Source organism: Centruroides sculpturatus, unplaced genomic scaffold (genome assembly GCF_000671375.1).
Source record: "Centruroides sculpturatus isolate CEXI.00-Female unplaced genomic scaffold, Cexi_2.0 scaffold937, whole genome shotgun sequence".
NCBI lineage: Eukaryota > Metazoa > Arthropoda > Arachnida > Scorpiones > Buthidae > Centruroides > Centruroides sculpturatus.
In genome coordinates this window covers 254378-281612 of record NW_019385362.1, presented here as the reverse complement: position 1 = coordinate 281612, position 27235 = coordinate 254378, and the positions used below count along the sequence as shown (strand labels likewise).

General features: G+C 36.5%; 1 protein-coding gene across 1 annotated transcript; it reads left to right on the top strand.

Moving 5' to 3' along the window:
* The first annotated feature begins 592 nt into the window (after positions 1 to 592).
* Positions 593 to 24053, top strand: LOC111638116 (prosaposin-like). The gene is made up of 11 exons (XM_023383761.1): positions 593 to 775; positions 11400 to 11497; positions 11565 to 11727; positions 18102 to 18205; positions 21740 to 21902; positions 21977 to 22053; positions 22774 to 22939; positions 23013 to 23170; positions 23531 to 23611; positions 23680 to 23793; positions 23865 to 24053. Exons 1-11 carry the CDS (start codon positions 664 to 666, stop codon positions 23901 to 23903), a joined length of 1275 nt encoding a protein of 424 aa, XP_023239529.1. The 5' UTR covers positions 593 to 663; the 3' UTR covers positions 23904 to 24053.
* Positions 24054 to 27235: the final 3182 nt, after the last annotated feature.

The following is a 27235-nucleotide window of genomic DNA, read 5'->3' as shown; positions in this document are numbered from 1 at the left end:
AGAGAACCTGCTTTCTGTTCACTAATGACAGTCGATTTTTTTTCATTTAAATGCTCTAATTGATCACAATACATTTGAGCTGTAATTGTTTGATTAGTTTCTAACAGCTCAAAGTGAATTACATTTGACATATCCCACCAAACAGACAAAAGAATTTTTTTTGGATGCAACCCACCTTTTGCAGCGGCTTTGGCTGCTTGTCGTGGTCTGTCCATTGTCTTTTTCTCGTCACATTATTGCCATTTTTCTCTTTTTCTTGTCGTTTTCACATCTTTTTTTCGTCACATAGAGGAGCCATTTTTTGTCTCCAGTAACCAGCCGATCAAGAAAAGTTCCAAAGTAATGCGGGATAAAAGAGATGTGCAAATGTTTACATGTTGTCGATTAGCTATTGACAGTTCATGTGGTACTCATTTTCCTAGCTTTGAAACTTTTCCGATTTGTTGTAGATGTCTATGAACTTTTATTTGTTAGAATTACAATTTTCATATCTTTAAATTAAAGAATTATTACAGCTTGTTATCTCGTGATAAAATACAAATTATTATTAATTCAATGGGATAAAAATAAATTCTGTTTTGGTACTATTGTAATTGTTTTTAATTTTTGCAGCAAGAAATTAGAGAAGCTCTGGATAAAGCCTGTACTATATTGCCAGCTTCTATGTGGTCACAATGTCAGAGTTTTGTGGATAAATATACTGACACTATAGTTTCTCTCATTATTCAAGAAGTTAAACCATCAGCCATATGCAGCACACTTGGCCTATGTTCCAGTATGTACATTTTTTAGTTTTATTATTATTATTATTATTATGTCGGGTTTTGTGAGTTATACTCGGTTCACACCGGTGGCTGTGTACTATGCCAGACCAGAGTCAAGGCATAGTAACCTATTATTATTATTATTATGTGTTGGGTTTAGTGGGTTATACTTGGTATATACCGGTGGCTGTGTACTATGCTGGACCAGAGTCAAGGCATAGCAACCAAAACAATCTTGTGATGGTGTAGTAAGTGCAGATGATAAACTCGTTCATTTCTGTTGTCCATTTCATCCGTTGGCGTGGTTTTCCAGCCTTTGTGGTCTGTAGANATACAGACACACACACTGACACACTTATTTAATTTTAGTTTTGTTTTGGTTGCTATGCCTTGACTCTGGTCTGGCATAGTACACAGCCACTGGTGTGAACCTAGTATAACTCACAAAACCCAACATAATAATACAGTAGAACCTCGAAAACTCGGCTCTCGATAACCCGGCACTCCGGATAACTCGGCCACACCCTGGCAGGGCAAAAAAATCCTTAGTTAATTAATTTTCATTATAGACAGCTTTATAAAAGTATAAAAGCTCTCATAAAGTATTTTTCTGAGGTCTGTCTTATCAGGTAAATTACTGTACACAGTGTATTCATTAATTTTCATTTTCATGTAGTAAAGGCTCTATGCCTTCATAAAGGACGTACTTTTCCTTTGTTTAAGGGTATTTGGGCAGTTTATTCTCTGTTGTATTCTCAAGCAAACAATACATACAAGTACAGTACAGTATTTTCTGAGGAAACACGCATACTTATCCTTTTTTAACCCCATTCCCGATAACCCGGCATTTTCACAAACTCGGCCACCCTTCGGTCCACATTAGGCCGAGTTTTCGAGGTTCTACTGTAATACTCTCCCGTGTTCACCATCTAGTTGTGGTGGGAGAGCCCAGTAATTTTACTGAACCATAGAGCAATGCAGGCTGGAGCACAAGCTCCTGGTAGGGACACCCATGCCAGTAAGGTCTATGGGGAGAAATGAAGCTGAGTGACCACACCCACATTCTGTGGAAATAATTAATATGGTAGTAACCAGATCAAAGTGTGATACCGGCTCGGACTGCTCCCGGGTTAACAAAGTTCGCGTTCGTGGGTTAGGCAGAGGCTAACGTTCGAAAAATAGGGCACAGTCTCTTTTGGTTACTGGTGGCAAAAGCAGCATCGGCCGGAAAGAAAAGACCAGTAAGTCGAGTTCTTCTTCTGTTGGTGTGCCACTGTGCTGTGTATCAGTGTTTGTCTGTAGAAAAGTTTTTCATTGTTTGTGAATAATTTGTTTTTTTTGTTTTCATAGTGTGTATGTTTTGTATCGTTTGAGTTTGTACTTTGGATGTGAGTTTCTGTGTTATTGTATCAATGTATTCTGCATACACTGTTAAATGACCTATATTAATAATGTTAAATGTTTCTGTCTGTTGATGTATTTGATCAGCAACCTGTTGTTTGATAAGTTCAAGTGTTGTTTGTGGGATAAGGTTGTTGTGTAGAATTGTTCTTTTTTGATCAACAACCCTTTGTTCGGTGACAGTGAGTTGAGGATATTGTTGTGTGAATCTATAGTGTATTTGTTGTCTGTATGCTGTCATGTTTGTTTCGAGTCTTGTGATTGCGTAGTAAGTACAGATGATACTCGTTTATTTCTGTTGTCCATTTCATCCGTTGGCATGGTTTTCCAGCCTTTGTGGTCTGTGGATGCATTGCCACAGAAACACCGAGGCTAGGTTGATTCCTCACATCTGTTGAGGGCATTGCAGTAACCATGCTTGGGCTGGCACTGCTTTCATCACTGGTAACCAAGGGAGACTGTGGCTTATTTTTTGAACATGAGCCTCTGCCTAACTCACGAACGCGGACCTTGTTAACCCGGGCGACGTCTGAGCCGGTATCACACTTTGATCTGCTTACTATAATGATAAATATTTCCACAGAATGTGGATGTGGTCACTCTTAGCTTCATTTCTCCTCATAGACCTTACTGACATGGGTGTTTCTACCAGGAGCTTGTGCTCCAGCCTGCATTGCTCTATGGTTTAGTAAAATTACTGGACTCTTCCACCACGACCAGGTGGTGATCAACAGAGAGTTATTAACTCCAAATGATTTCTCCCAATCTAGTACATTCAAGATACAGTGACCTTTTTGAATGCTAGTGACTAGGTTGGTTATTCATACTTTACAAACAATATTAAGAATGAAAACTTAGTATTATAATGTCAGCAGAATTGATTAAAAAGTCAGTTATAACAATAACATAAGAGTAATGTATTATTTAAGTTATTTTAATCATCTGAAAACAATCAGATAATTAAAGTTATTTAATTCTAATATTTTAAACTTTAACTCATACCCTACCGAGTCAACACTACACCCTATTTTTTATTTGGAGAAGGGAGGTGATCAGTGTAATGTGGAATTAAATGTTATGGGTATTTGCTACATAGTCTATCATTATTACTTTTGTAACATTGTTTTTTTACCTTATAACAACAAATATCATTTAATTATATCTAAAACAATAGATTGTTTTGTTTTATTAATAGAATAAATACTTGTATTTTCAGTGACATCGTTTGCTTTGGCTCAAAAGCCTCCAACTGCATGTATCGATCCTACGTTTGCTTGTCAGGATCTACAATCAGCCAAACTTTGTGGAACTGTAAAAGATTGTATTACTGATATATGGTCTACACTTAGTGCTCCCGAGGATAATGTAAGTATTAGTGAAATTGCTAGAAATTTTAAAAATTTGTAATTTACATATAATAATTTTTGAATATACAGTACTATATAATTATGAAAAATGAAGGGCTTGGTGCAACAACAAATCAAGTGTGTGTGTATATATATATATATATATATATTGTAAGGTTTTTCATGAGACACAATATATTTCATACTTTGAATAACTTATTTAATAGATTTCGACCTTATGCTGTTTCAAAGATGTATAGGTAATAAAATATTTTGTTTGCAAAGTTTTTAGTTATTTATCCTAAAAAGAAAATATTTAAAACTGTACTTGCCTCATTGTTGTGCTGAAATAATGAAATTTATACTTTAGCCAGTTGAAAATGCATTATATAAGGTGTTATATAATGCATTTATTCACTATTCACTTTATATTTTATTCACTTTCATTTTACATTTAGATATTTAGATTTTTATAAGATTGAAAATTATGGGATGTTGCCTTGCATGTTGGAGCAAAAAAGTCTTCTGCTTCATATGACTTTTTTAAATGTAAATATAACAGTTATCTTTTTCTAGCAACAGTAACAAATTCCCTATGTCTTATGAACTTCATGATTACGCATTATGGTGAAAAGACTAAAATATATATATAAAAGCAAATTTTTTAAAATAGATGCTTTATAGCTGCCTCCTTTATCAACAGTTTCTCCTCTGATCACTCAACTAAATATTTGTTTAGATGTTTTAATTTTTTTTCTGAAACTCGTAAAATTAAACATTTCATTAAAGTTCCTATTTGGTCACGATTTAATCAAAAAAATTGCTTCTAGATATTTATGCTCTATTGATTGGTCATTTTTAGAATCTTCTCGTTTACCACTTTGCTATTACAAATCTCACCTATAATATTTTAAGTTCAATCATTGAAAAGTATTTACAATTATGAAAAATTAATGTTTCTATATACAAATTGTCTTCTGCTCATTGTAAAAACTACATAACAATCTTAGAAAATAATAGTGCAAGTGGAAAAAATCTGGCAATTCAAGCGACTTATACCTACAGTGTTTCCCCGAAAATAAGATAGTGTCTTATATTAATTTTTGCTCTGAAAGATGCGCTAGGTCTTATTTTCAGGGAAATGTGTTATTTTTTCCATGAAGAAGAATTCACATTTATTATTGAACAAAAAAAATTCCCAAGTCGAACTTAGACGAGAGTGACGTATATCTGGTCGTGTCGAACTGAACTCGAATAAAACTGAAGTGAACTTATGAAGTTTCCGTGCTGGAGTAGACTTCCCACTCTCGCTTCAACTTAACCTTTTTATAGCGTCGACATCGGGCTCGATGACCAATTAGTGATTATTGAACCGTAGCACTATGCAAATGTGATGTGGCGTGATTCCCGGCCAACCAATTAGCCATCACCAGTTGCAATGCTATGCAAATCTGTGATACCCAAGCCATAGTTTTATGCAAATCATGCCGTGTGGCGTGAATGTCTGCTGATCAATCAGTGGCTGTACTTTCAAAAAGCCAACGGCCACTTTCAACCATCTGTTGATGACCATTACGAGTAAAAAAAAAAAAACTTTGCTAGGTCTTACTTTTGGGGGAGGCCTTATATTTAGCAATTCAGCAAAACCTATGCTAGGTCTTATTTTCAGAGGATGTCTTATTTTCGGGGAAACACGGTACATTGAGTTATGCAAAAAAAATATCATAAGGAATGTTCGTTTTTTTTTTTTTTTTTCGTTTTTAAATTATTTTAATAGAATAGTTTATTTTTTTGCCTCTGATCCAAGTTGTCTAGGAATACTATTAATAAGACTTTTATGTTTTCATGATATCATATGCTTATCATATACGGTACTTGATTATCTTAATCTTAAATAAAAAACTTGATAATATTATTTCAGAAGCCATTTACAAACTACTTACTTTTACTTCACTACACATTTTTTTCCATTCTCATTCTTTGAAGTCTAGTATACTATTAAATTATTTAATACATCTACTTTCAGTCCGTATCATATTTCAGCTACATTTTATAAATCTGCACATTATATTTGCTATTATACTTTCCAAACTATTTTTAGGTTTGATCTAGTTATGTTCCCAATCAATGAATTTCATCAACAATTATTCCAATTCCAAAAAAGAATAAAAACACTTTGTTTGACTCATTACACTTTTCTCTGCAATGTTAAAGATTTTTGAAATCTGTATACCATAGAATCTGCTTTCCTTTATCTAATAAACTCCTTCCTTTTTCACATTGTGGCATTCACCACCATTCAACAACAAGGAACTTAGGGCAAACTTTGCTTATTTTCAAAATCGTTAATTATAGAAAACAGTCATGTTACATAGCATATTTTGATATAAGTGTGACCGCAGGGTCGGCACCTCTTTGATGCCTTGTCAGGATGACACCACTGTGTCTTGCGGACAGACACAGAAACCGGATTGGCCATTTATCTCATTATTTTGAACGGTTGCATGTGCGGACTTTAGGATCCAAGATGGAGGCTGAAGGTGAGAACCAGAGAAAATACACTCCACAAATTTTCATATAAATAAAAATACTTGTTTATTATTCGATATAGACTATTTACAGATTATATTTAGTAGATGCTTAGCCAAAGCTAATCCGAAGTTGACATATTACGTAACTACTACGACTGATAATGAGAGAGAGAGAGTTCACATTAAGTTCGTGCGAGGATAAATACCTGTAGAATTCACAAAATGGTAGTCGGAGTTTTTCACACACGGAATCTTGAAGTGGCAATGAATTTTTCAGAGTGGCAGCGATCAGGAACAGTTAGGGCGGCGACAAATAGCAAGCATGCCAACGCATGCACAGTTTAAAGTTAACTCCAGGACTCTGTCTGACTCATCGACCCCTCCCTTTTATTAGGGGGTCACCATTGGGTTATTCCCATGGCCTTTTTAGGAATTTTTCTTTCACTGTCCAATAGTTGAATTTTCTGTCGTCGATTCCGGATGACCACTTGATGTATTGTCTTCAACCAGGAAATATGTCCGTGGGAAACAGTTTAATTATCTTATGTAACGAACGAACTGGATAAATATACTATTAATAAAACACACCTTTAATAATCCAGCTAATAAAAATTAATAATATNGTGACAAGTCGTGCGTACACGTAGCGTTGAACATTACATTAACATGCGATTAGTCATCGTTGATTTGCTTACTAGATATCTCGTAGCAAAATAGAACTGACAATGAGTTATCTTGAACTACACTTAAGTAAATTTCTAAGAAAATGACTAAAGGCCCTAAACTTTGCGACACCCCAATCGTGGCGCCGCGGCACCCCGGTTGAAAAACACTGCTGTAGACAGTCTGCGCAGTACAAAATAAATCCGAAATAAAGAACTGTGTTTAGAGACAAACCGGTGCAAACAGTATATAAAGTGATCGCAGTTACAAAGTGGTTTAAGCAGAGAAAGGAATTGAAGGTACAGTACATAAGCATGGGAGGAGACCGAACACAGGTTCGCGTGATGAGAAGTTTTCGAACAATAACAGAGTAAAAGCAAAATGATTTAAATTTATAAAAACAGAGTGTGGCTATGAATAAGGCAAGGAGACTGGTCCAATTACTCTTGCATATGGATAACCATAAGTCAAATTAAAAATACTTCTTCAGAGTCAGTTGTATTTAAAAACATTGAGTATATTGAAAATAAACGTATGTACAGTTACAATTAAAGTTCACATATAAGAATTACAAACATTAGATATTAACAAAGTTCAAAGTAATGATCCCCTGCAACAGGTCCGTCGGAAAAGCACCTTGCGACGTACGAATTCAAAGTCTACAACAACACAACAAGATGAGACGATCTTCTAAGACAGCTCCGGCAACTAAGGTCAACGTGAGTTCATTCTACGAGTCCAAAGCGAACTAAACTTCCCGCCAGAACTTCACTGCTTTTATAGGATTGAAGCTACATTGAACTCCACCAATCAGCATCTACCAGCTGTATAAGACGTCCGCCGATCGTCCGATGTTTCTTAACCAAACAGCGGTCGAGTTTTCAAAATGTTCTGATTGCCGTTTCCATGGCGATAACGGTCGTTCACGAAAAAGGCGGGAAAACCGCGCGCTAGACGATTTTCATTCCCGACACCATACATGACAACATTTAAGCAAGAGTATCAGTCAGCGACAAGATTTGATCAGTCTAACTGGATTCAGTCCGTCCACTGGGGTGTTCTTCTTCAGGTACACTGGCGTTCTGTTGTGGGTAGGAGATGAGGGCTCTGGTCCTGCTGAAATCCTTCCAGAGTTCTCTGTCCTGGAATAAGTGTACTGGTTCGGGTGGCCAAGTAAGCCATTTCTTTAGGCAGTTGGTGATTAGTCCTAGCTGTAGGTGGTCCAAGTTGGGGGGAGCATGATACAAGTTTTAATCTATTCCCAAGTGAAAACAGATGAATATTTGAAAATTAGAATTCAAAGAAACTCGTAAGTATAATCGACGGAGAGTGGATTCGACTGTTAAGAATTGGCAAAAAAAAAAGGTTCCCGAATTGGCAAAAAAAGGTTCGCCCAGAGCAAACCGCTGAACTTAGAGGTGAAATTTGGTAGACAGTTAGGGTACGTCATGGAAACGTGCACTAAGAAAGGATTTTTCGAAATTTCCCCGCGGGGGGAGAGGTAGAGCATTAAGACTTAACCGGTAAATGGCTTCTACTGTACTATTTTAGATACGATTTTTCGTTTTCAACTACGGTTAGTCTTCATTGAGTACTTGGGTGTATTAAATGGATAACATTTCAGACATTGTTATAAATATTTTTATCTATTTCGATTTTTAAAATGTTCGAACCGTTTTAAATTAGAATTTGTTATTGCATATTGATTCGATTATAGAACGATTGTAAACGTTCCAGAAAATTGATCGAATTGAAGGTAGTTCGTTTGATTCTCGGCAATTCTCTTCAGCGGTAGGTGTTATATGACAATTACTATGGTTATTGAAATATTGAATGTAAATGGGGTTTGCTTGCAAAACCTCTGCGGACGAAGTTGCGGGTAACAGCTAGTTAGTCCATAAGAGTTTACAGTCTAGCATAACTTTTAAGCAGGGCTGTGGAGTCGGAGTCGTCAAAAAATCCGCCGACTCCGACTCCTTTTTACTTACCAACTTGTTATGTATATAAAACGGAAAAGTATTGTAATCGTGTCAAATTTGACCCTCCAAGTTTTTTTTTTTGCAAATCTACACGTTTGGAGAACTCCCGAACCCCTCAAAAAAGTCAATAAAAGGGGAAAAATTTGCACGTTTATTTGTGTTGGTGTCTAATTTGTTTAATTTTTTTATTTTCTGTTCTGAGATATTAAACAATATCTATCATCTTAAATCTCATCTTATAGCTTATACAGATGACATAAAACTAATCTGTTCTGATCCATCTATCTTACAGTCTGACATTGATTTACTAATAAATATGTTTAAATCTGCCAACCTGAAAATTAATGCAGAAAAAACGATGATTATGTGTTATGCTTTGATTCATAATCCTCCATCACCTGTTTTTTATGTCTATTCTATTAACAATTTAGGCATAGCATTTGACACCAAACTTATATTCAAAAATCATACTGCTAAACTAGTTAAATCCCTGGCTATCAGACGTGGAATTTCATGGCAATTTTGTAAGCCCATCTTTAATAAAAGAGCACTACGGGCCATTTTTTATGCTAATTTTCAATCTTGCATTAATTATGGATTGCCCATCTGGTCAACGGCCGCACCTTCCCTTTTACACAAGATTATTTTTGCTATTAATAAGATTTATCTTACATTTAACAAAATGTGTAATCTGCCTTTCTCTATTGACTCTAATATTGNTAGGCAACTTTCCTTGCCTAAGTTATTAAGTTTATAAGTTATTAAGAACTTATAAAATTAAAATATAGGCAATTTTATACTTTCCTTGATTTTGTTTCTTTATGTGGTGTGAGGGTCGGACTGAATAAAATAAAATTAACGACAACATTAAAAGTTTAAACCATTTTTTTTTAACAAAGAAAATCTCCATTTTCCCTTTTTTGAAATTTTTTGAAGGAGGATGTTCCCATTTCCTTTCCCCGGAGCTGTTTCCTATCTCTCAGGAACATGAAAATGAATCACAGGGAACTTATAAAAAAAATCGGTGATTGGCAAAAAACAGGAATGTGACTAAAGGTATAAAAGAGGGATGACGACGGAAAAAGGGGGTCTGACATTGCCATCACCATTTGTGACCAGTGATCCCTCATCACTGTCAATCCTCTAACCCGGCATTGCCGCCCGTCTTCACTGACCATTATTGATGAGAACCCCTGCCGATCCTCATCACCGCTGTTCATTCCTCAACCCAATGACCCAAACTTGTCCGATTCCCACTTGTAGAGGTATGACACCCATTAATATAAACTCTCTCGGCGCGCTTCTTTCCAATTCTGCGTGCACGCTTGAGATAAGTTCAATGTAGCTATATTAATTATGTTATTGCCTAATAAATTCTTGTTTTTATTGTATATGGTGTCTTTAATTCAGGTATTGCCAACACTTTACTGACGACCCCTCTCACGTCCTCCACTTGACCTGACAAAAGAATCCCGACTTTCCGGGATAGAAAACTTAAATAAGCCATCAACTGACCAGTGGGCAGTTTTCACCAAACTGTTGCTGATCAAAAAGAGGTACAACTTCGTCCTACCTCAGAGGCTACCCACAGTGGTATCCAACAAGGATCTATTCTTAATGGCCTTTCTTTTCAATGTATTTAAATGAACTTTTCTATCATCTTAAATCTCCTCTTATAGCTTATACAGATGACATAAAACTAATCTGTTCTGATCCATCTATCTTACAGTCTGATATTGATTTACTAATAAATACGTTTAAATCTGCCAACATGAAAATTAATGCAGAAAAAACGGTGATTACATGTTATGCTTTGATTCGTAATCCTCCATCACCTGTTTTTTATGTCTATTCTAATCCGATTAATTACATAATTTCTATTAACAATTTAGGCATAGCATTTGACACCAAACTTATATTCAAAAATCATACTGCTAAACTGGTTAAATCCCTGGCTATCAGACGTGGAATTTCATGCCAATTTTGTAAGCCCATCTTTAATAAAAGAGCACTACGGGCCATTTTTTATGCTAATTTTCAATCTTGCATTAATTATGGATTGCCCATCTGGTCAACGGTCGCACCTTCCCTTTTACACAAGATTATTTTTGCTATTAATAAGATTTATCTCACATTTAACAAAATGTGTAATCTGCCTTTCTCTATTGACTCTAATATTGGTAGAATTTGCCTGGGCTTCCCAACTTTCGAGAGAATTAAATATTTTGTTTGGTTAATATATTACAAATATTTTAATGGTCTCATTTATTAAGATTGGCTTTCAATTCAAATTCCATAGAGAAAACTTTGCTCATTTACTTATGTTTTTACCCTTTTTATCGTCTAAATCTATCCCAACGATCTTTCTTTTGCCCGTATATCGCTAAACCTTGATAAGCTTGATGAATTTTTACATCTTAATCTCCCTGATTTTTAAATTAAAATTTGAGAAAGCATTGTATCTGTTTTAAAATTTGTTACCTGGTTTTTTATTTTTTTAGTTTGTTTTGTTTTAAGGGGTGTTGTTTGTTTTTATGATACATGTTTTTGTAGTGGGCAGAAATTAAATGTCTATCCAGATGTTTCCTGTAAATTTAATGAAATAAAATAATAAATTTAAGTAATAAAATGAATAAATAAAACATGTTTATCAATATTCATCACACTGCTCTGGATTCATAATTATAAATTCAATATTAAAATATTTCTTTGCAGAAAACTTTAAAAACCCAATAAAAGGCCAAATTACTTGTGAACTTTGTCAAGATGTAATGACATATTTGAAACAAGTTTTAAAAGATCCCAAAACAGAGGTCAGTCATTTTTTTTTTGTCTAATTATTCATTTATACATTTTCAAAAGCATTACTTTATCCAATAGGACGAAATAAAAAAAGCCTTAGATGAAGTCTGCTCAGTTCTTCCCCAATCACTAACACAACAATGTGAAGACTTTGTAAATCAGTATACTGATTTAATTATTTCTTTGCTCTTACAAGAATTTGATCCGGACGAAATATGTGCAAAATTAGGATTGTGTCCCAGTAAGTAAAAGATTATTTAAAATTTTTGATAATTAATTAAAAATATATGTAATCAGACATTAGTCTAATATTATGAACAGACTATGGTCAATGGGTCTAGTGAAACCTATTGCATTTTTTTCATATTACTTAAAATTATGAATATTCAATATAATTAGGTCTTCCCAACAAACTTCAAAATATGCTTGTTGAATTTACAATCTAGGATCAAGTTTTCGGTGTTCCAGAAAGTTTTGCAGTGTGTTGTGCATGATCTCGAAGTATCTTTGTGATTTTTTTTAAATGGATAGTTTGGAAACTAGCTTGGCAATGAAAGAATGTTGCGGATACAACTTTCTTTCATTGCCAGGACTGATTTGAGAGGAAGCGACACATCTGTGTCACTTCCTCTCAAATCAGTTTCATACAAAATATTTAATGAATTGATCTACAATAATCAATCTTTAAACTACTTTTAATTAAATAATAGTTAAACAAAATGTCTTTACACGAATAAATATGAAAGTACTTTTTCAAATGTGAATTATGATGAAAAAAACTTTTTTGTAAAATGCAATAGAAAGCAAAACCTTTTCATATTGTTGAAATTGGAAAGTTTTTCATACAAAAAATTAATTTCGAGAAGATATGAAAAACACATTAGCTTTAATTAAGTCTTTAAAAACTGTTTTATACCGATTTTATATACAGTACGACCTCCATTATCCGGACCTCCATTATCCGGATTTTCGATTATCCGGATTGTTTAAAATAAACAAAAATTTTACGAATTTGCTGATTTGCACTTGGCGAATTACGACACTGTTTACGCACGTGATGTAATGCATAACTTTTTTTGTTTCAACAATGTCTCACTCAGCACAGTGGTCGTAAACTCTTAAATATATTTTACGTAGTAATAAAAATATAACTTGACATAAGCATTTATAAATAATTTATATTCAAATTACATCATTTCTATGACCAAGGGCGGCGTAAGGCATGGACGACGTGGCCACCGCCTATGCCTCGCAGTCCGAAGGGCCTCGCGCCTCGAATGTTTATGCATTACTTAAAAGCCGTGAACGAGACGAAAAAATTTTACTCGTCATAAAACGATAAATAGTTTGTCAAATTTTTATTCATAAAAATGCAGTTTCAACTGCTTTTTATTTCATAAAGTCCGTCTTCTTGCGCCACCAGAGGGCCTTTTAAACAATAGGTAGTCTGTTAACGCTGGTCAGTAGTAGTCCGAATTCAATACGAACGTTTGTTTCTTGAAAATGATTTAAATACTGTACTGTATTTACTTTTAATATTACCGATATGTAATCGAAAAGAAAACGTGTTGTATTATCATTAAAAGACAAAGTATTTGTTTCGATTATCCGGATTTTTCCTTATCCGGACTATTTTCATCCCCAATTAGTCCGGATAATCGAGGTTCTACTGTATTTAATCAATGTCTTTTAGAATATTTAGTAGTTTTGGATTCTTTACTTAAAATGAATAAAGCTGATAGAAAAGGAATTTTCACATACTGTAGAGACTTTTTGAAATTACAATAAGAAAAATGCTTAACATAAGAATAAGTCTGAATGTATAAAGTGATCTGGAATCCCTTTTTTTAAAATGATAATTCTAAGTAGTCTTATAAATTTTTGAAATAGTCGGCATGAATTTAATATGAAAACTTGTGCCAACCTCGTGTTTTTTTTTACGTATTTAACTAAATTTTGTTAACAAAGGGGAAAAATCCTTGTTTTAAATGTTTCTCCCATGTTAAGGTTGTTTTGTTTTATTAGCATTTAAATGTGTGTGTTTTCTTAACTTGAAATTATCTATTAAATAATTATATAAACTAAAATTTAACTAAAAAATCTAAGCATAATGCATTTGTTCTTTTCTTAGTATAAATGTTAGCAAATTGGATATTTGCCTTTTCGATTTAAATTTTTGCCTTAATACATAGTTGTCACTTAAAAGCAAAATATTAAACCTATTAAAAAATTGTCCTCTGAAAAAGTCCTTTCCATTTCCTGAATTCAATGTCAAAACTTTCTGCAAAATTCCAGTGTCTTTTCTAATGACCCATTTTCATAATTTGATCTTTTGATCGATGTTTTGCAATTTTTATAAATCAAGACGTTGATTTTATTTTATATTTTGCTAAGATTATTATTGAAAACTTTTTTAAAACTGTCGTCATAAAAATTCGTATTTTGTCTTTATTTTTGATTTTTGTATCCTAATAATAAACATGCGATGTCGTACAGAGACGAATCAATCTGTTATTGTTTACAAATGCCGTGATTGTTTGGGAACAGTACAAGGAAAAATTAATTCTATTGTTTTAGATAATTGCAAAAAGACAGCGTTAGTCTGATATTATTGTGTCCGTGGTAGAAGTTATAAATTGCCGCAGTATACGAGCTCAGTCAGTGGGGAAAGTGCCAACCATCAGTTGCTATTGATAAAACTGATGGCATTTTGATATATTTTGAGTCCCAAATCTCTTAAATGCAGAAATTATTACTTCCAAGTCATCAGAAGTGAATTCCATTAGGAAATGGAGATTTTGCGGAGTATCCTCTTCCCAAGCAATAAAATTATTTTAAAAGTTATTATTATTCAAGTGACGAAAGAAATTTAATAACAGCAATATTTTTAATTACTAATTATTTTATTATAAATGGAATAATAAGCAGTTACTAAATTTTCCCCCCATATATAAAGTTTTTGATTTTGAGAGAGATTTTTTTTAGTCTTAAGAATGAAAATCATAAATATTGATACTTGCATATAGTATTAACATTAAAATAACGTCGATTATTCTGTATTAATAGTTCATTATTTGATAAGTTTTTTTTTCCCTAAATGTTAAATATTTAATAATTTATGACGAGGAGAACCGCCCAAAGTCTTACCACACGCCCCGGAGTCTACGATTGTATCGCCACCCTCGCCGAACCATAGGAAAAGAAAACTCGAACATTCAAACTTTATTTGTACTTAATCCTCGCGTTTTGTGCCGTGATACTCCTTTGTTCAAGAAAATATTGTAAGAAATTTCGATTTTATTAAACAGTTTTAAATGGTAAACCTGTCTCCGTGAGTCTTTCCACTCCCACACGACAGTATTGACCGCTCGATTGTCCTGACACTTTCCATCCAACTGGGCTAACCTCACACTTGGCTGGAAATTCATTAAACATAATAATCTCCCATTCTTAACATCCAGTCTGTTTTGAGCTTTCTACGTCGGTGAGTGAATCTACTAAAATCTAATTAGACCTTGAAAAACTGGAGAAACTTAGCTTTGGGACGCGACAAAAAGTCAAAATTTACTTCCAATTTCTGCATTGTTCCTAAAATTGATGTTGTTTCTGAGTCATGCTGGAAGTGCAGAATTGCTCCGCAGATCCACAAGACATTCTTGTAGTCAGAAATCCTCATTAGCCATATTTAAAAGTTCTATCACCCATTCTGAGACTTCTTTTTCTAATAGGTCTTAGAGATCTAGAAATGACTAATAAGCCATTTTATTTCTGTTATCCTTGTTATTGAATTTTTAATTAGTATTTCTGTAATGTGACATTTAGAATTAATGTGTACAAAATAGAAAATACATTTGCTAATTAGTATGATCCACTATTGTTTTGGTGGCCCACTGGCAGTTCCTGTGGCTGTGGCCTTCCTGAAATGTTTCAAGGCCTCATTCTAAACCACTAGTTTAGACTACCACTAAGCCTCTGAATCTTCGTCATATAAACTTAAAATTATATTACTGTACTTTTGTTTTTAGTAGTAAATATTAGAAGACTGAAATTACAAAAAAAAAATTTGAAGTCTTTATCAGAAGATTTTATAAATTGTATTTACACCCATATAGTACATACTTAAGCGTGCATCCATACATAGTATACTGCGTGTGTGAAGATATACACAGCTTTACATAAATAATGGTTGCTGTTTCAATCTAAATACATAAACTATAAATTCTTAGTTACTAACTGTAAAGGATAAGTTATTACGCATTCAATAGCAATACTGTATACTTGTGGCTGTGGAGATAGCGTTGCCAGATCTGATGGTTAAAAAGTTGTGCTCCAAAAGTAGCGGATTTGAACTTTTTGTAGCCTAAACAATAAAAATGAATTATTTTGCAACTATGCACTTTTACTAATGAAATAAGTTTGAAATATATATATATATATATATATATATATATATGGACATTCGGTGTATTATCTGCATCGATTTTCTCTAAATCAAAGCGAGTCATTCGCAGGTGAGGCGATTCATTTTTTGAACTTAGAGACTTAGCGACTGCGGCTTTTGTTTTCAGTTTTAAGGTCCCCCGTTTCCATTGTATCAAAAACTGTTGTATCAAAATTTAATAACTTTTGGATCACTTATTGGGAGAGAAAATTGGCAATTCCAACAGCCAATTAATGCTGCCATTCGCGCATCAAAGTCAACTAAAAATTGGTAGTAACGGTGAGAACTCAACAAATGTCTAGTGTTGCCAGATCTAAAGTTACTAAAACGTAACACGTTCGATACTCGTTTAATTTTTTAGTACTAAAGAATTAAGTTTTACTAAAACGTGTTACGTTTTAGTAAAACTATCGTTCATTGCAAATAGAAATATTGAACAAACAAAACTTTAAGTAAAATAAAAAATATAAAAACATGTCCGACGGTAATACATTTAATTTCATTACACTTAATTGTGTAAATAAATGTAAAGTTGCGACGTTTAACAAAGATAAAGATATTTCGCTTCCATTCGCTCAGTAGACAATGCACAATTTCACAAGCAAGGTCGCCTCCGTGCTCGGGAAGTTGTGGATTGTCTACTGGAGCGAACGACGGATGGAAAACGGAAGCAAAGTATCTTTATCTTTGTTAAGTATTTAAATTGTATTTAAGTTAAAAATTTAAGTATTTGTTCACGTTTGTTCCCTCGCTTTAGATTAGATTATTTTCAGCATTTATAAATCGCCATGTTTACCGATTTTTACGTTATTAAATTTTTGCCCGTTTCAAAAAATGAGCAATATTTTGGAAATATTGCTCATTTTGTAAAAGGGCAAAAATTTGCATAATTTGTGAAATACAGTATAGTCGACGTCGGATTTAGGGAATTTTGGCAGTATTCTTCCAAATTTACCAAATTGTCACTTTGCGGAGTGATATTTGCGCATTGTTGCAGTAAATTTGTCCTTACTTTGTATGTATTTTAGAGAACTTTTGTTTTAAACGACCACTGGCCACACTGATGCAGTTAATCGCGTATTCCGGACAGATCACAGTGTGCGGACAAAGAAGACAAAAACAAATGTTTTTGAACTCTTTCGGAGTTCTTCGTCGGGTTTTGTAACAATTCCCCGATGGTTCTTCGTAACAGCTTTTGGAATAAAATTTGAACGAGCATTCGAATATAAGTTTGAAAAATTAAAACCACATGGCGCAAAGAGTCACCCTACAGGGACTGGACGAACGGCTAAACTGTGTTGACACTCGGAAGGAGTTGGAAAACGTTTGTTTTCTTTATCCGCACACCATAATCGGTTGGGATTACGCGATCAGCTTTAGTTTTGTTTCGTTTTCATTTATTATTATTTTGTAATACAGTAGAACCTCCATTATCCGGACTTCCATTATCCGGATTTTCGATTATCCGGATTTTTCCTTATCCGGACTACCTTCATCCCCAATTAATCCGGATAATGGAGGTTCTACTGTATTTAATTTTGAAGATTTGTTGCGAGTTCTTACGTATTTTCTACATACAGCGAATACTAGATTAGGGCTTAAGCGTAACATTTATGTAATAAACATCATTAGAATGTACAAAATATTAAGTAATTTTCGAGTAAGAAGACAATACCAAAATCTTTGCCTAACATTTTTAAAGACATAATTCAGCCAGTGAAACAAACGTTGATATTTAATTTGAAAATATAAAGTTGCAATCTGACAAAACGGGTAATTCAAAATTAGCCTAATTTATGAAATACACTCGATACGATGATTTGACGAAATGAGCGACATTCCTGGATTTGGGGTGACATAAAAATAATTAATAGTAAGGAAGAGTTCCTTCTTTTTTGCATTTTATATTACGAAAGCTACTCCGACGGGTTAAGACGTATCGAAATCTTTCTTATGTGAATTTTTTTTTTTATCAGAAATACATAACTTTCAGAAAGTAATTCAACAAACCAAAGAAGTTAAAGCTAATTTTTCTATAAATTATATAATTGAAATTGAATAAATTTTTAATATTTATTTTTTAAATAATTAGACATAATAATTAATTTTAGCGTGTAAAGACATACTAAAATAAATATATGTTAACCTTTTTTTTCAATTTATGTAAATTATAGAAAATGAGAGTCTTCAGAATGTTGAAGATACAAATATAGAATGTACCTTATGTAAAGATATAATGGAAGCTTTGGAAACTAAATTAAAAGATAAAAGTACAGAGGTAAGATAGACTAATATTAAATTTTAATATAATTTATAATGCTAAAATTTTACATAAAACATTTTTCTGAAGGAATTTTTACAATTTATTTAATTGAACTATTCCAAAAATTAAATTATTATATGCATATATCTTATGTTAAGTTCAAATATTTAAAAATTTAGCAACTGATTGCTTAACTTTTTCCTTCAACAACATTTAAAACTGTGTCGTCATCTGTTACGAATGAGTTTTATAAAAAAATCATAAATGCTAATAACTAGTAAAACTTCGTTAGACCCAACTCTACTCGATACGACACGCGTCCCCCTCCATTTTACCACTCCTCGTCCGGGAACCACAAAAATTTAATAGCGACAATATCCTAATACACAAACCTCCCACAACGTTTCAGAAATTTTCAACAAAACGCGCAGGAGTTAGATGACACGCACAAATTGCGACAAAAGATTTTGCTTCATTTTTTACTCCCAACCCCTTCTGTATAAAATTTGGCATCACCACTGCCTCCCCTCCCCATTTGTGCAATTATATGTACGATAAATGTCGATTCGTTTATTTTGGAATATTTTGTTGTCAATTATTGTGTTGGCAAACACGCCGACCTCCCCTCCCCATCTCTGTCGTCACAATAAATGCGCGTTGCCTTATTAAGCTTCAAAGTGGGTGAAGAAAATCGTATCGTATGCACGCAGTAATGCCCATATATACGCAAGAAAAACCTGGATTTTTTCTTGGCATTTCTTGACAATGTTAGGTCAGAGTCAAAAATATAAAATTCTTGGAGATCAGTTTTTTTGACCAATCTCCATACTTATCCTGTTAGGTATAAGAGCCAGGAAAGTAAGGGTATATACAGTATATTATTATGTAAAAATATTAGCACTTGTACCAGTCGTGGCCAACCAGTCAATAAATCACAATCGGTTGTATGATAGTAGCGTAAATTTGGATCGATGGTAGATAATGAGGCTGGGTAAAATGAGAAAAATATTTGTATTTTTTATGAAAAAACAAACGTAAATTTTATATTTCCATTTTGAAATCTTTTGACCGTCGCTACGGTTTGTTATTGCCACGCCGTACGAGATAACGAGCGATCGTCCGTTTTCGACTAACGCAACGAAAAGACCAAACCAGGTAACGACGCGTTTTTTGTGTCAACGATCCGTTATTGTAGAAATCGCGTCAATGCACTTTAAACGGTTTGTGCAAAATGAGTGTGTCCGAACTTATGGATTTGAAGCCGAATAGAAATATTCTATGATTTCAAAAGAAATTGTCACCACAATAAGTTTGAACTAACAAAGTTTCAAAAAAATTCAGATAATATATTAAAAGTGTTCTCAAATTTTGTCCCTTTCGCGCGCATTAGGAATTAGGTGTCGCCGTGGAGTCAACCTTTCTTACTTATTGTCCGGGCAACCTTTTTGATCAAATGTATAGTTTTTAACTGATTGTCCCGTCACCGGAGGGATGATTTTAACATTTTACATATTGAGGCGGAAGAGTAGCCTCTCCTCCACCAAACTTAATTACTACCGTGTGAAAGGGACGAAGTTTGAGAACACTTTTTATGTATTGTCCGTTTGATATATATTTTTTAAAAAATTTCTAAGTTCAGAAATATTCTTTTTATATTATAATAATTGTAGCAGTTTAGTTTTTATGCCTTTGTATTTTTACCAAAAGAAGGTAACGTAGAATGTCAACTACCAAGCAATAAGTGTTTTTCGGCATAATTTTATAACGTTGGGTTAATAAGCTTATATTAAAAAAAATAACATTGTTTTTTTTCAATATGTCTAAGAAATAGTGATACTTCTGACTGGCGAAAGTCAATCATACCTCGTTATAATTTGGCCAAGCCTGTTATATACAAATGTATATTTGTTACTGTTAGGGAAAATGAATTATAGGAAACTAAAGCGCGTGTCGATATAGGAAATTGTCTACGAATTAGCAACACCCGTGTAAGATGGCTGGAAACAAGAGACCTTCCAAGTTCTGGATGTGTGTACGACTGCGTGTATAGTCTTAGAATTAAACTTCATTCTCGTCTAAGTTAAAGGACTAGCTCATCATTGTTCTAACAGTTACTGATGTTTCGCTAATTTTACATAAATTTCAGACCTCCCAGCAATACTTTCGTTTTTTGTATGGCTATCATTTCTGCAGCTTTTACAGGGCGTCTAAAATATTACAATTTTAAATTCTTCATTTCGCAACTAACAAATATTATACACAATTGCCATAGGCTAAAATTTTAATGCAATTTCTAAAATTGAGACCGATGAAAATAAAATACAAAAAAGTGATCGATTTGCTTGTAATTTTGTCGGCAAGAAAGTATTGACGAAACGAAAGCTTTTTAAAATAATTTATTAGACGGAGTGAAAAATTGAAAAGAAATCTTACATTTTAGCCAGACATTATGTTAGGTTCAGTTTTTCCCACACATTAGCAACGTGTTGTAAGAATGTTTAATCGTTGTCTAGAATCTACCAATTTATAAAACCAAGATGACCAGAGACACGTTTATAGTGTGTGTTTTCTCCACCTAAGCGGTATTATTGATATTTTCAGAAATAGTTAAGAACTTCGCCATTTCTTTCCAGATCAAACACTAAGTAGAATTTATTCTGGGCTCACCCAGAGCCATTGCTAATAGATCACTTTGGCTCGGTTTTGCCGCGAAAAATTCATAACCTAATTCGATGCTACGCCGATACCGAGAGCTCCAATTATTATTGGAATAGCTTTACCACTTTTGGCTCTTTTCTGTCGGTTACGTCGGATATTACATTCCGAATGACGTTCGGTTTGGATTCAAAAGTCCCATATTTTAATACAACGCTCTGACTCTCGATTTTGGCTAACGCAAAAACCGAGTTCCAACGGCTCGTTGCAATCTCTTATCGTATTTAAAAAGGGTCGATCGAGTATCGAATTTCGCTATAAAGAATGAGTTTCGCGGTCCAATTCCATCTTTCTCTCTACGTACTGTAATTAGACATCTTTCGAATTGCGCAGTTTGGTCTTGGGGTGAAAGGGATTAGGCTATTGTCTGGCGGTAATATTAATTACAATTTTTTAATTAAGCAAATATTCTAGAGTAGGGGTCTCGCACCTTTATCGGTGTTGCTCCGAACGTAAGTTATTGCGTTATTCCGAGTGCCGACGCGATTCTACAAGTTTATTATATATATTATCAAAATTAGTCCGGTTATAACGAACTTGAAAAATGTATACTTTTGAAGCCAAGTTGTTAATTGAATTATGTTCTGGCGGGTGAAGCGCTCCCGTAACACGTAGACGGCGACACGGAGCTTAAATGCGTGCGCTGTAATAGAAATATACAAACGAGAGAATCGTTTTTTAATGTACCGCGGCCTTGGCTGAACTATCACTCGCATTTAAACCTGTGATTAATAATTAAAATGTAATTTTTACTACATTCCTATTTAATCAGAGTGCCGTAGGTTGCCGACCTCCGGTCTAGATTTTCGATAAATGAAATTTTTGTATAAATAGGACGAAATCAGGGCCGCTTTGGACACTGTATGTTCGCTATTACCCGCAAGTTACGCCAAAAAATGTCAAGAATTTATCGATAAATATACCGAAACCATCGTCACGCTTTTAGTTCAAAATATTAAACCAAGAATGATCTGCTCGCTTCTGAACATTTGTCCTTGTAAGTATTAAATCGTACGCCGTGTCGATTACTCGGAATGGAATGAATAAATAAAACTTTTGTTTCGTTTCTAGCCGAGAATTTGGAATGCACCCTTTGCCAGTACTTCTTGCACTTCTTGCAAGGACAACTCGTGTCAAATTCTACCGAGGTAAAGTCACTTCGTTTCGGTTTTTATAGCGCAGTAAACAGTTTTCATTTGTAAGAATCACAATAATTACAAGTAACTTTCCTGTTTAATCCGTTTTAGACACTCTTATTTTCAAAATACTAAAACAACAATTTTTAAACATTTATTTAAAATAATACTAAAAGTCGGTGTTAATTTTCGTATTTTCCGAACGGTAGACAAGTACAGTACGGGGTTGTGTGTACAAATGGTTAATTAAATAGGCAATCCGGCTGATGCTGCATCACTGCAAGGAAATCCGTTTTAGAGAAGTTTTCGTTATCAGAGATATTATAATCGGCTCGATATTTTAGACATTTTTGAATAAGGATATTAGCGAAGGCCTACGCTGCTCGCAAACCGAGAACTTGGGAAAATTTCCCTTCTGAACAATATCCGAATCGGTCAAATGTTTTCGAGTCGCGTAATTTGGTTTATTCCTTTCCGTCTACCGGGCGGTGAGAGCCTTTATTCGTGCCCGTTGCCAGTGCGGCCGGGTGGGTAACGGCACCCGTCCGGGCATTAAATTTTACGAGTTACGGAGACCTTTCGAAAACAATTGAAATAATACGCGAGGAGTGCCCAAACCTTCGATAACTTCGGACGATTTTCTCTTGTACGGCAAAAATTCTAATATTGGGATTTTGGTCGCGGCGTTTCGTTCGTATAATTTGTAGACAACGGCCAAATTGTTTTTTTCAGCGAGAAATTAAGGACCTGGTGGAGAAAGTCTGCTCTTACCTGCCCGAGAGTTTATCTTCCGAATGCCGCGCCTTCGTGGACGAATACGGCGACGCCATAGTGGTTCTCTTGGCCCAAGAGATCGATCCCAGCGTGGTCTGCCCCCTGTTCAAACTGTGCCAGTCGGGTGAGACCGCTTTCCCTTCTTTCCGCCGCGATTTTCACCTTTAAAAACAATAATTAAACGGTTATTCTTTCAGTCGGACGGGAGGCTAAGACGGAACTGAATACCTGCGACGTGTGCCGAGCCGTCGTCGATTACCTGGACGGGTTGTTGGAAGACAACCAAGTGGATCGGGAGATCACCGACTTGGCCAGTCGAGTCTGTCGGCTTCTACCCGCTTCTTCCCGACAAGAGGTACGTACGTTTAATAACCGCTTCGCCCCTCGGTATCCGGGCCGAGTGTCGGGCCACCCCTCTCGAAAAGCGGGAGTCGACCCGAGAGGAGGGGGAAGAGGTCCGACGGGTACCGCTTACGGACGGAAAGCGCGGTTAATTTCCTAGGAACGGAGGCCCTCCGCCGGCGGTTAACCAAGGATTTGCGTAATACCCGGACGACGACCGAGCCCGGAAGAAGCGCGGCGGCCGAGGGGGAATGGGCCGGAATTCGGGCCTCCCGGAGGTCGACGAAATGCGGAAGGGGCCGACTCCGCCACATCCGGCGGAAGGAGGCTTCCTTTCGCTCCGGGTTCGATCCGTCCTTTTCCGTTCTTTCAGTGCGTGTCCATCGTGGAGCTGTACGGACCCACTATCCTGAAGACCATCGGCACCCTGGCCGACGGCCGACGGGTGTGTCAGGTGAGTGCGGTGTGTCCTTCCTTCTCTCGTCTCTGTTCCGCCGGGTTTGACCCTTCCGCTTCTTTCAGTCCGTCGAACTTTGTCCCCGGGCACCGGGGGCGGCCCGTCTGTTGGGAGCCGAGAAGTGCACATTCGGCCCAGACTACTGGTGCAAGAGCCGGGCGCACGCCGCCGCCTGCCAGGTGAGTGTCGCCGATCTTTCTTCCCTCCCAAGCTCCTTCGTTTCGTTCATTGGTTTGTTTTTGTCCGACAGGCGGAAGATTTCTGCCGAAGAAAAGTCTGGAAGAATTGACAGAAGACTACTTAAAGCGCGTGGCCCGGTCGTCCGGGCGTTTAATCCTCCTTTTTGATTTTCTAACGGCGCCTTTAGACGGGCGTCTTGTGGTCCCATCGGCCAATATTTTAATAGATAAATAAACGAATTTTGTAATTACCGAAGGTACCAAAGGCTCTCTCCTTTCGCCGCCCGCTTCTCGTCCCGGATGGAGGCTCCGGCGATCCCCTCGTCCTTTAAAAAAGAAGAAAACGCCGAGGGGGACGTCGGAAGCTTACGGTTTTGTTTTTTTCGGATGCTAATTGGGCGGGAGTCGTCTTAAACGACACCACCCTTACCCCACGAAAATTTACCACTTCCGTCTCGTGGGCCCGCGCCGTTCCTATCTCGCCCAAGGAATAAACCGCGGATTCTATCCTTTTTCTGTTACTTTAACGTGCGGAAAGTCGGTCCGACCGGATGTAAAATACGGCGCGGGTTTAAATTCCGGGTGGAACGAGGAGTACGTACCGGATTGGGTCCCGTCGAACGGCCGCCGGAAACGAAAAACTCGGAGTTCTCCGTTCCACCCGGCCAAAAAATAAAAGTCTGGCGGTGGAATTAAATTTTTCGGAGGCCGAATTGCCGGCCGTGGTCGGGATCCTTTATAACTTCTAATGCGTACGTAATTATCCGCCCCGTTATTTTATTGGAGGGAGGATTAGGCGAAGGGGTGTGTACCGGCCCGGACCACTTTGCCTAATCCTCCCTCCCGTTGTCGTTTCCGACGGTGGGGAAAAGGCGCGGAAGCAGTTCTTTATTGTTGGGTAGGCCATTCCGTCCGAATGGCCTACCGAAATCTTTCTTCCCGGCCAATGTTAACCGCCATCTCCACGTCGCGGGTATTAAGTCCGGTATTATAATAATTAGTATTCTCGCGCGTAACGTTGCTCGGTGGGAGAACGGAACCCGAGTGCCACTCGTTAATCGACGGGGACGTCCCGATACCGCTAAAGTACGGCCGGTAGTTTTCGCGTATGGACACGGGGCAGGGAAAGGTCGCCGATGCGTGGCTGGTTTTGAGTAACGAGAACTTTGTTTTAACGCAACTGACCAGAACGGAGTGTACCGTTTGTCGTTAACAAATTGTTAAAACTCATTTCTTTACCGACGTATCCTATTACCTATCGAAATTCTATAGTTTCTACCGCTTCCTTTACCGGCACTCTTTCTTCCGATTATTTTAAGTTTACCGCGTGGTCGGTCGGTCCTACGTTTTCCGTCTTACGTCGGATGTGCACGGGGGTCGAATGCGCGGAACCAATTTCCAGATGACAATAAATTATTCTAATATATGAAATACTAGCGGGTTGCTGGGGCAAAAAGTAACAGCGAAGATTAACGCTTAAATATACATTTTACTACTTGTCACGTTGGAAACAAAACTAACACATTTTCTTTTCTTATTCCGGTATCGCGTTTAAATACTTTTGCCGCCAGAAATTCGACTAACGCGGTGGTATTCTTTAAAGATAAACTACCGAGCCGTCGCCAACTCGCTGGCACTAAGCGATACATCGATATTATCGCTACGACTTTTACGCGTATTTTGACGGTAAGGCCGGCGCTCCGTTCGGCTACGCTCGCTGCCCTCTTTACGCGAAATGGACGGCCATTTCCACGAATTATGGGAAATTTCTTAAATGCGGCAAAACTTTCCATTTGTATTTTTCAATTTAGTTTTCAAAATCAAATTTTTCCGCATTTTCCAAATTTCCACATCACTCCATATATTAAAGATAATAAACTGGAGTCCCGGAAAGAGTTCTGTACTCGAGGCTGTAGTAAGCCACGGAGTTCTCAATTACTTTTCCCGCGTACCACTTCAAGAAAGAGCTCAAATTGGCGTAAAATCTGGTGGGTTTTGGGTCAGCTTCGGTCTCGAGTCATCTTCGAGTCGAAGTCGGTGACGATGTTTAGTTTTCGTGTTTGTCACGGACGAAAATCCGGAGGTACGTCGCGCGAAACGGTAGTAAATATTTTATTGCCGACACGATAAATGTCTTTTAGGTCGACCCAAAAATTACTGGGCGATCGCTCGAGTCCGCTGTTGCGCGAAATGTCTATTAATTCCTCTCGGTCGGAGATGGGAAGGTGGTCGCTGGAGTTATTGGCAACGGCGACAAAAATTTTCAAAATTAATTTCGCCAAAACAAATTGCGTTAATTGTACAATTTTTGTTTCTCGCCTAAGAATTTCATTTAGGTATTGTCACAAATGCATTTTTAGATGAAATTTCCACAATATTTTTAGTTATAAACGAATTTGTGCATCGCACATCGCGTTGTAAATTGCCGAATTTTTGATGGTCCATCCGTTATTTTTTGATGGCTTCGTCTCGCGCATTTAAATTTTAAATCGACCGATTTTAGATTGACGCGCGTACCCCTTGGCGCAATTTGGCCTACCACTAATTGGGAACCACGGACCTATACGAAGCTGGCGCGAGGAAACAAGCTGCCGCCATATCTAACGGCGTTAAAAGAGAACGACGATTATACGGAAGGGATTGAAAAGACGGTAAACACGTTGGCGAGTGTGTTCTTCCCAAACGACGACCCGGCATGGGAATCCCCGGAGCGAAGGGAGATAAACGCGACGACCATTACTTACACGGGATCGACGGACCGCGTAGTGCCGAATCGAACGTTTTTGATATTAGATTAACTTGTAAAGTATAATTTTTTGTTTTTGTATTTTGAATAAATTTATTTTGTTTGTAAAAAGTAAAGAAATACTTTTTAACGATACAATAGCCACGATTATTATTATAAAAATTTTCGTTAGGCTCGACATCCACGAAAATTTGACGCGATTATATGGAACTGGCTTAATTGTTAAGTGCGTGAGATATTCCATTAGAGAAGTCTGCGGTTTTTACTGGCTTATCGAACAAACGAATACCAATGGACCCTATCTCGTATTACAAAGTCTAAATAGCCTCTGCCCCGTCAAATGGCACTACGGAGTACTAAGAGACTGTATTTTAATCATCGGTTTGTCGGGCACCCGGTAAGTAATCGCTGAGGTGACTCGGAGGCAGCTTCGACTCTTGCAGTACAAACCCAATGGGGATGGATATTCCTCGCCTTTCTCGCTCTCGAGTCCAACCCTCTAACCCTTACGTAGTTTTCGCAGCTTTAAACTGTTCGTACACACTCGACCGAGAACCGAGTGACGCTGGACTCTTCGGACAGCGGGACCCCCTCCCAAAAGTGGCCCTCCCGGCCAGTGGCGTACCGTAGTGGGGGCGGCAGGGGCGGCAAAATTTCACAATAAATAATAATAATATCTTGTAAAAATTTGAAACA

Bases quoted from the DNA above. Each gene is read 5' to 3' on its own strand.
- LOC111638116 (XM_023383761.1), top strand. From the start codon at position 664: ATGTGGTCACAATGTCAGAGTTTTGTGGATAAATATACTGACACTATA. The intron at 22,054-22,773 runs GTAAAGTCACTT...TGTTTTTTTCAG, and splicing joins TCGTGTCAAATTCTACCGAG to CGAGAAATTAAGGACCTGGT. The intron at 22,940-23,012 runs GTGAGACCGCTT...TTATTCTTTCAG, and splicing joins GTTCAAACTGTGCCAGTCGG to TCGGACGGGAGGCTAAGACG.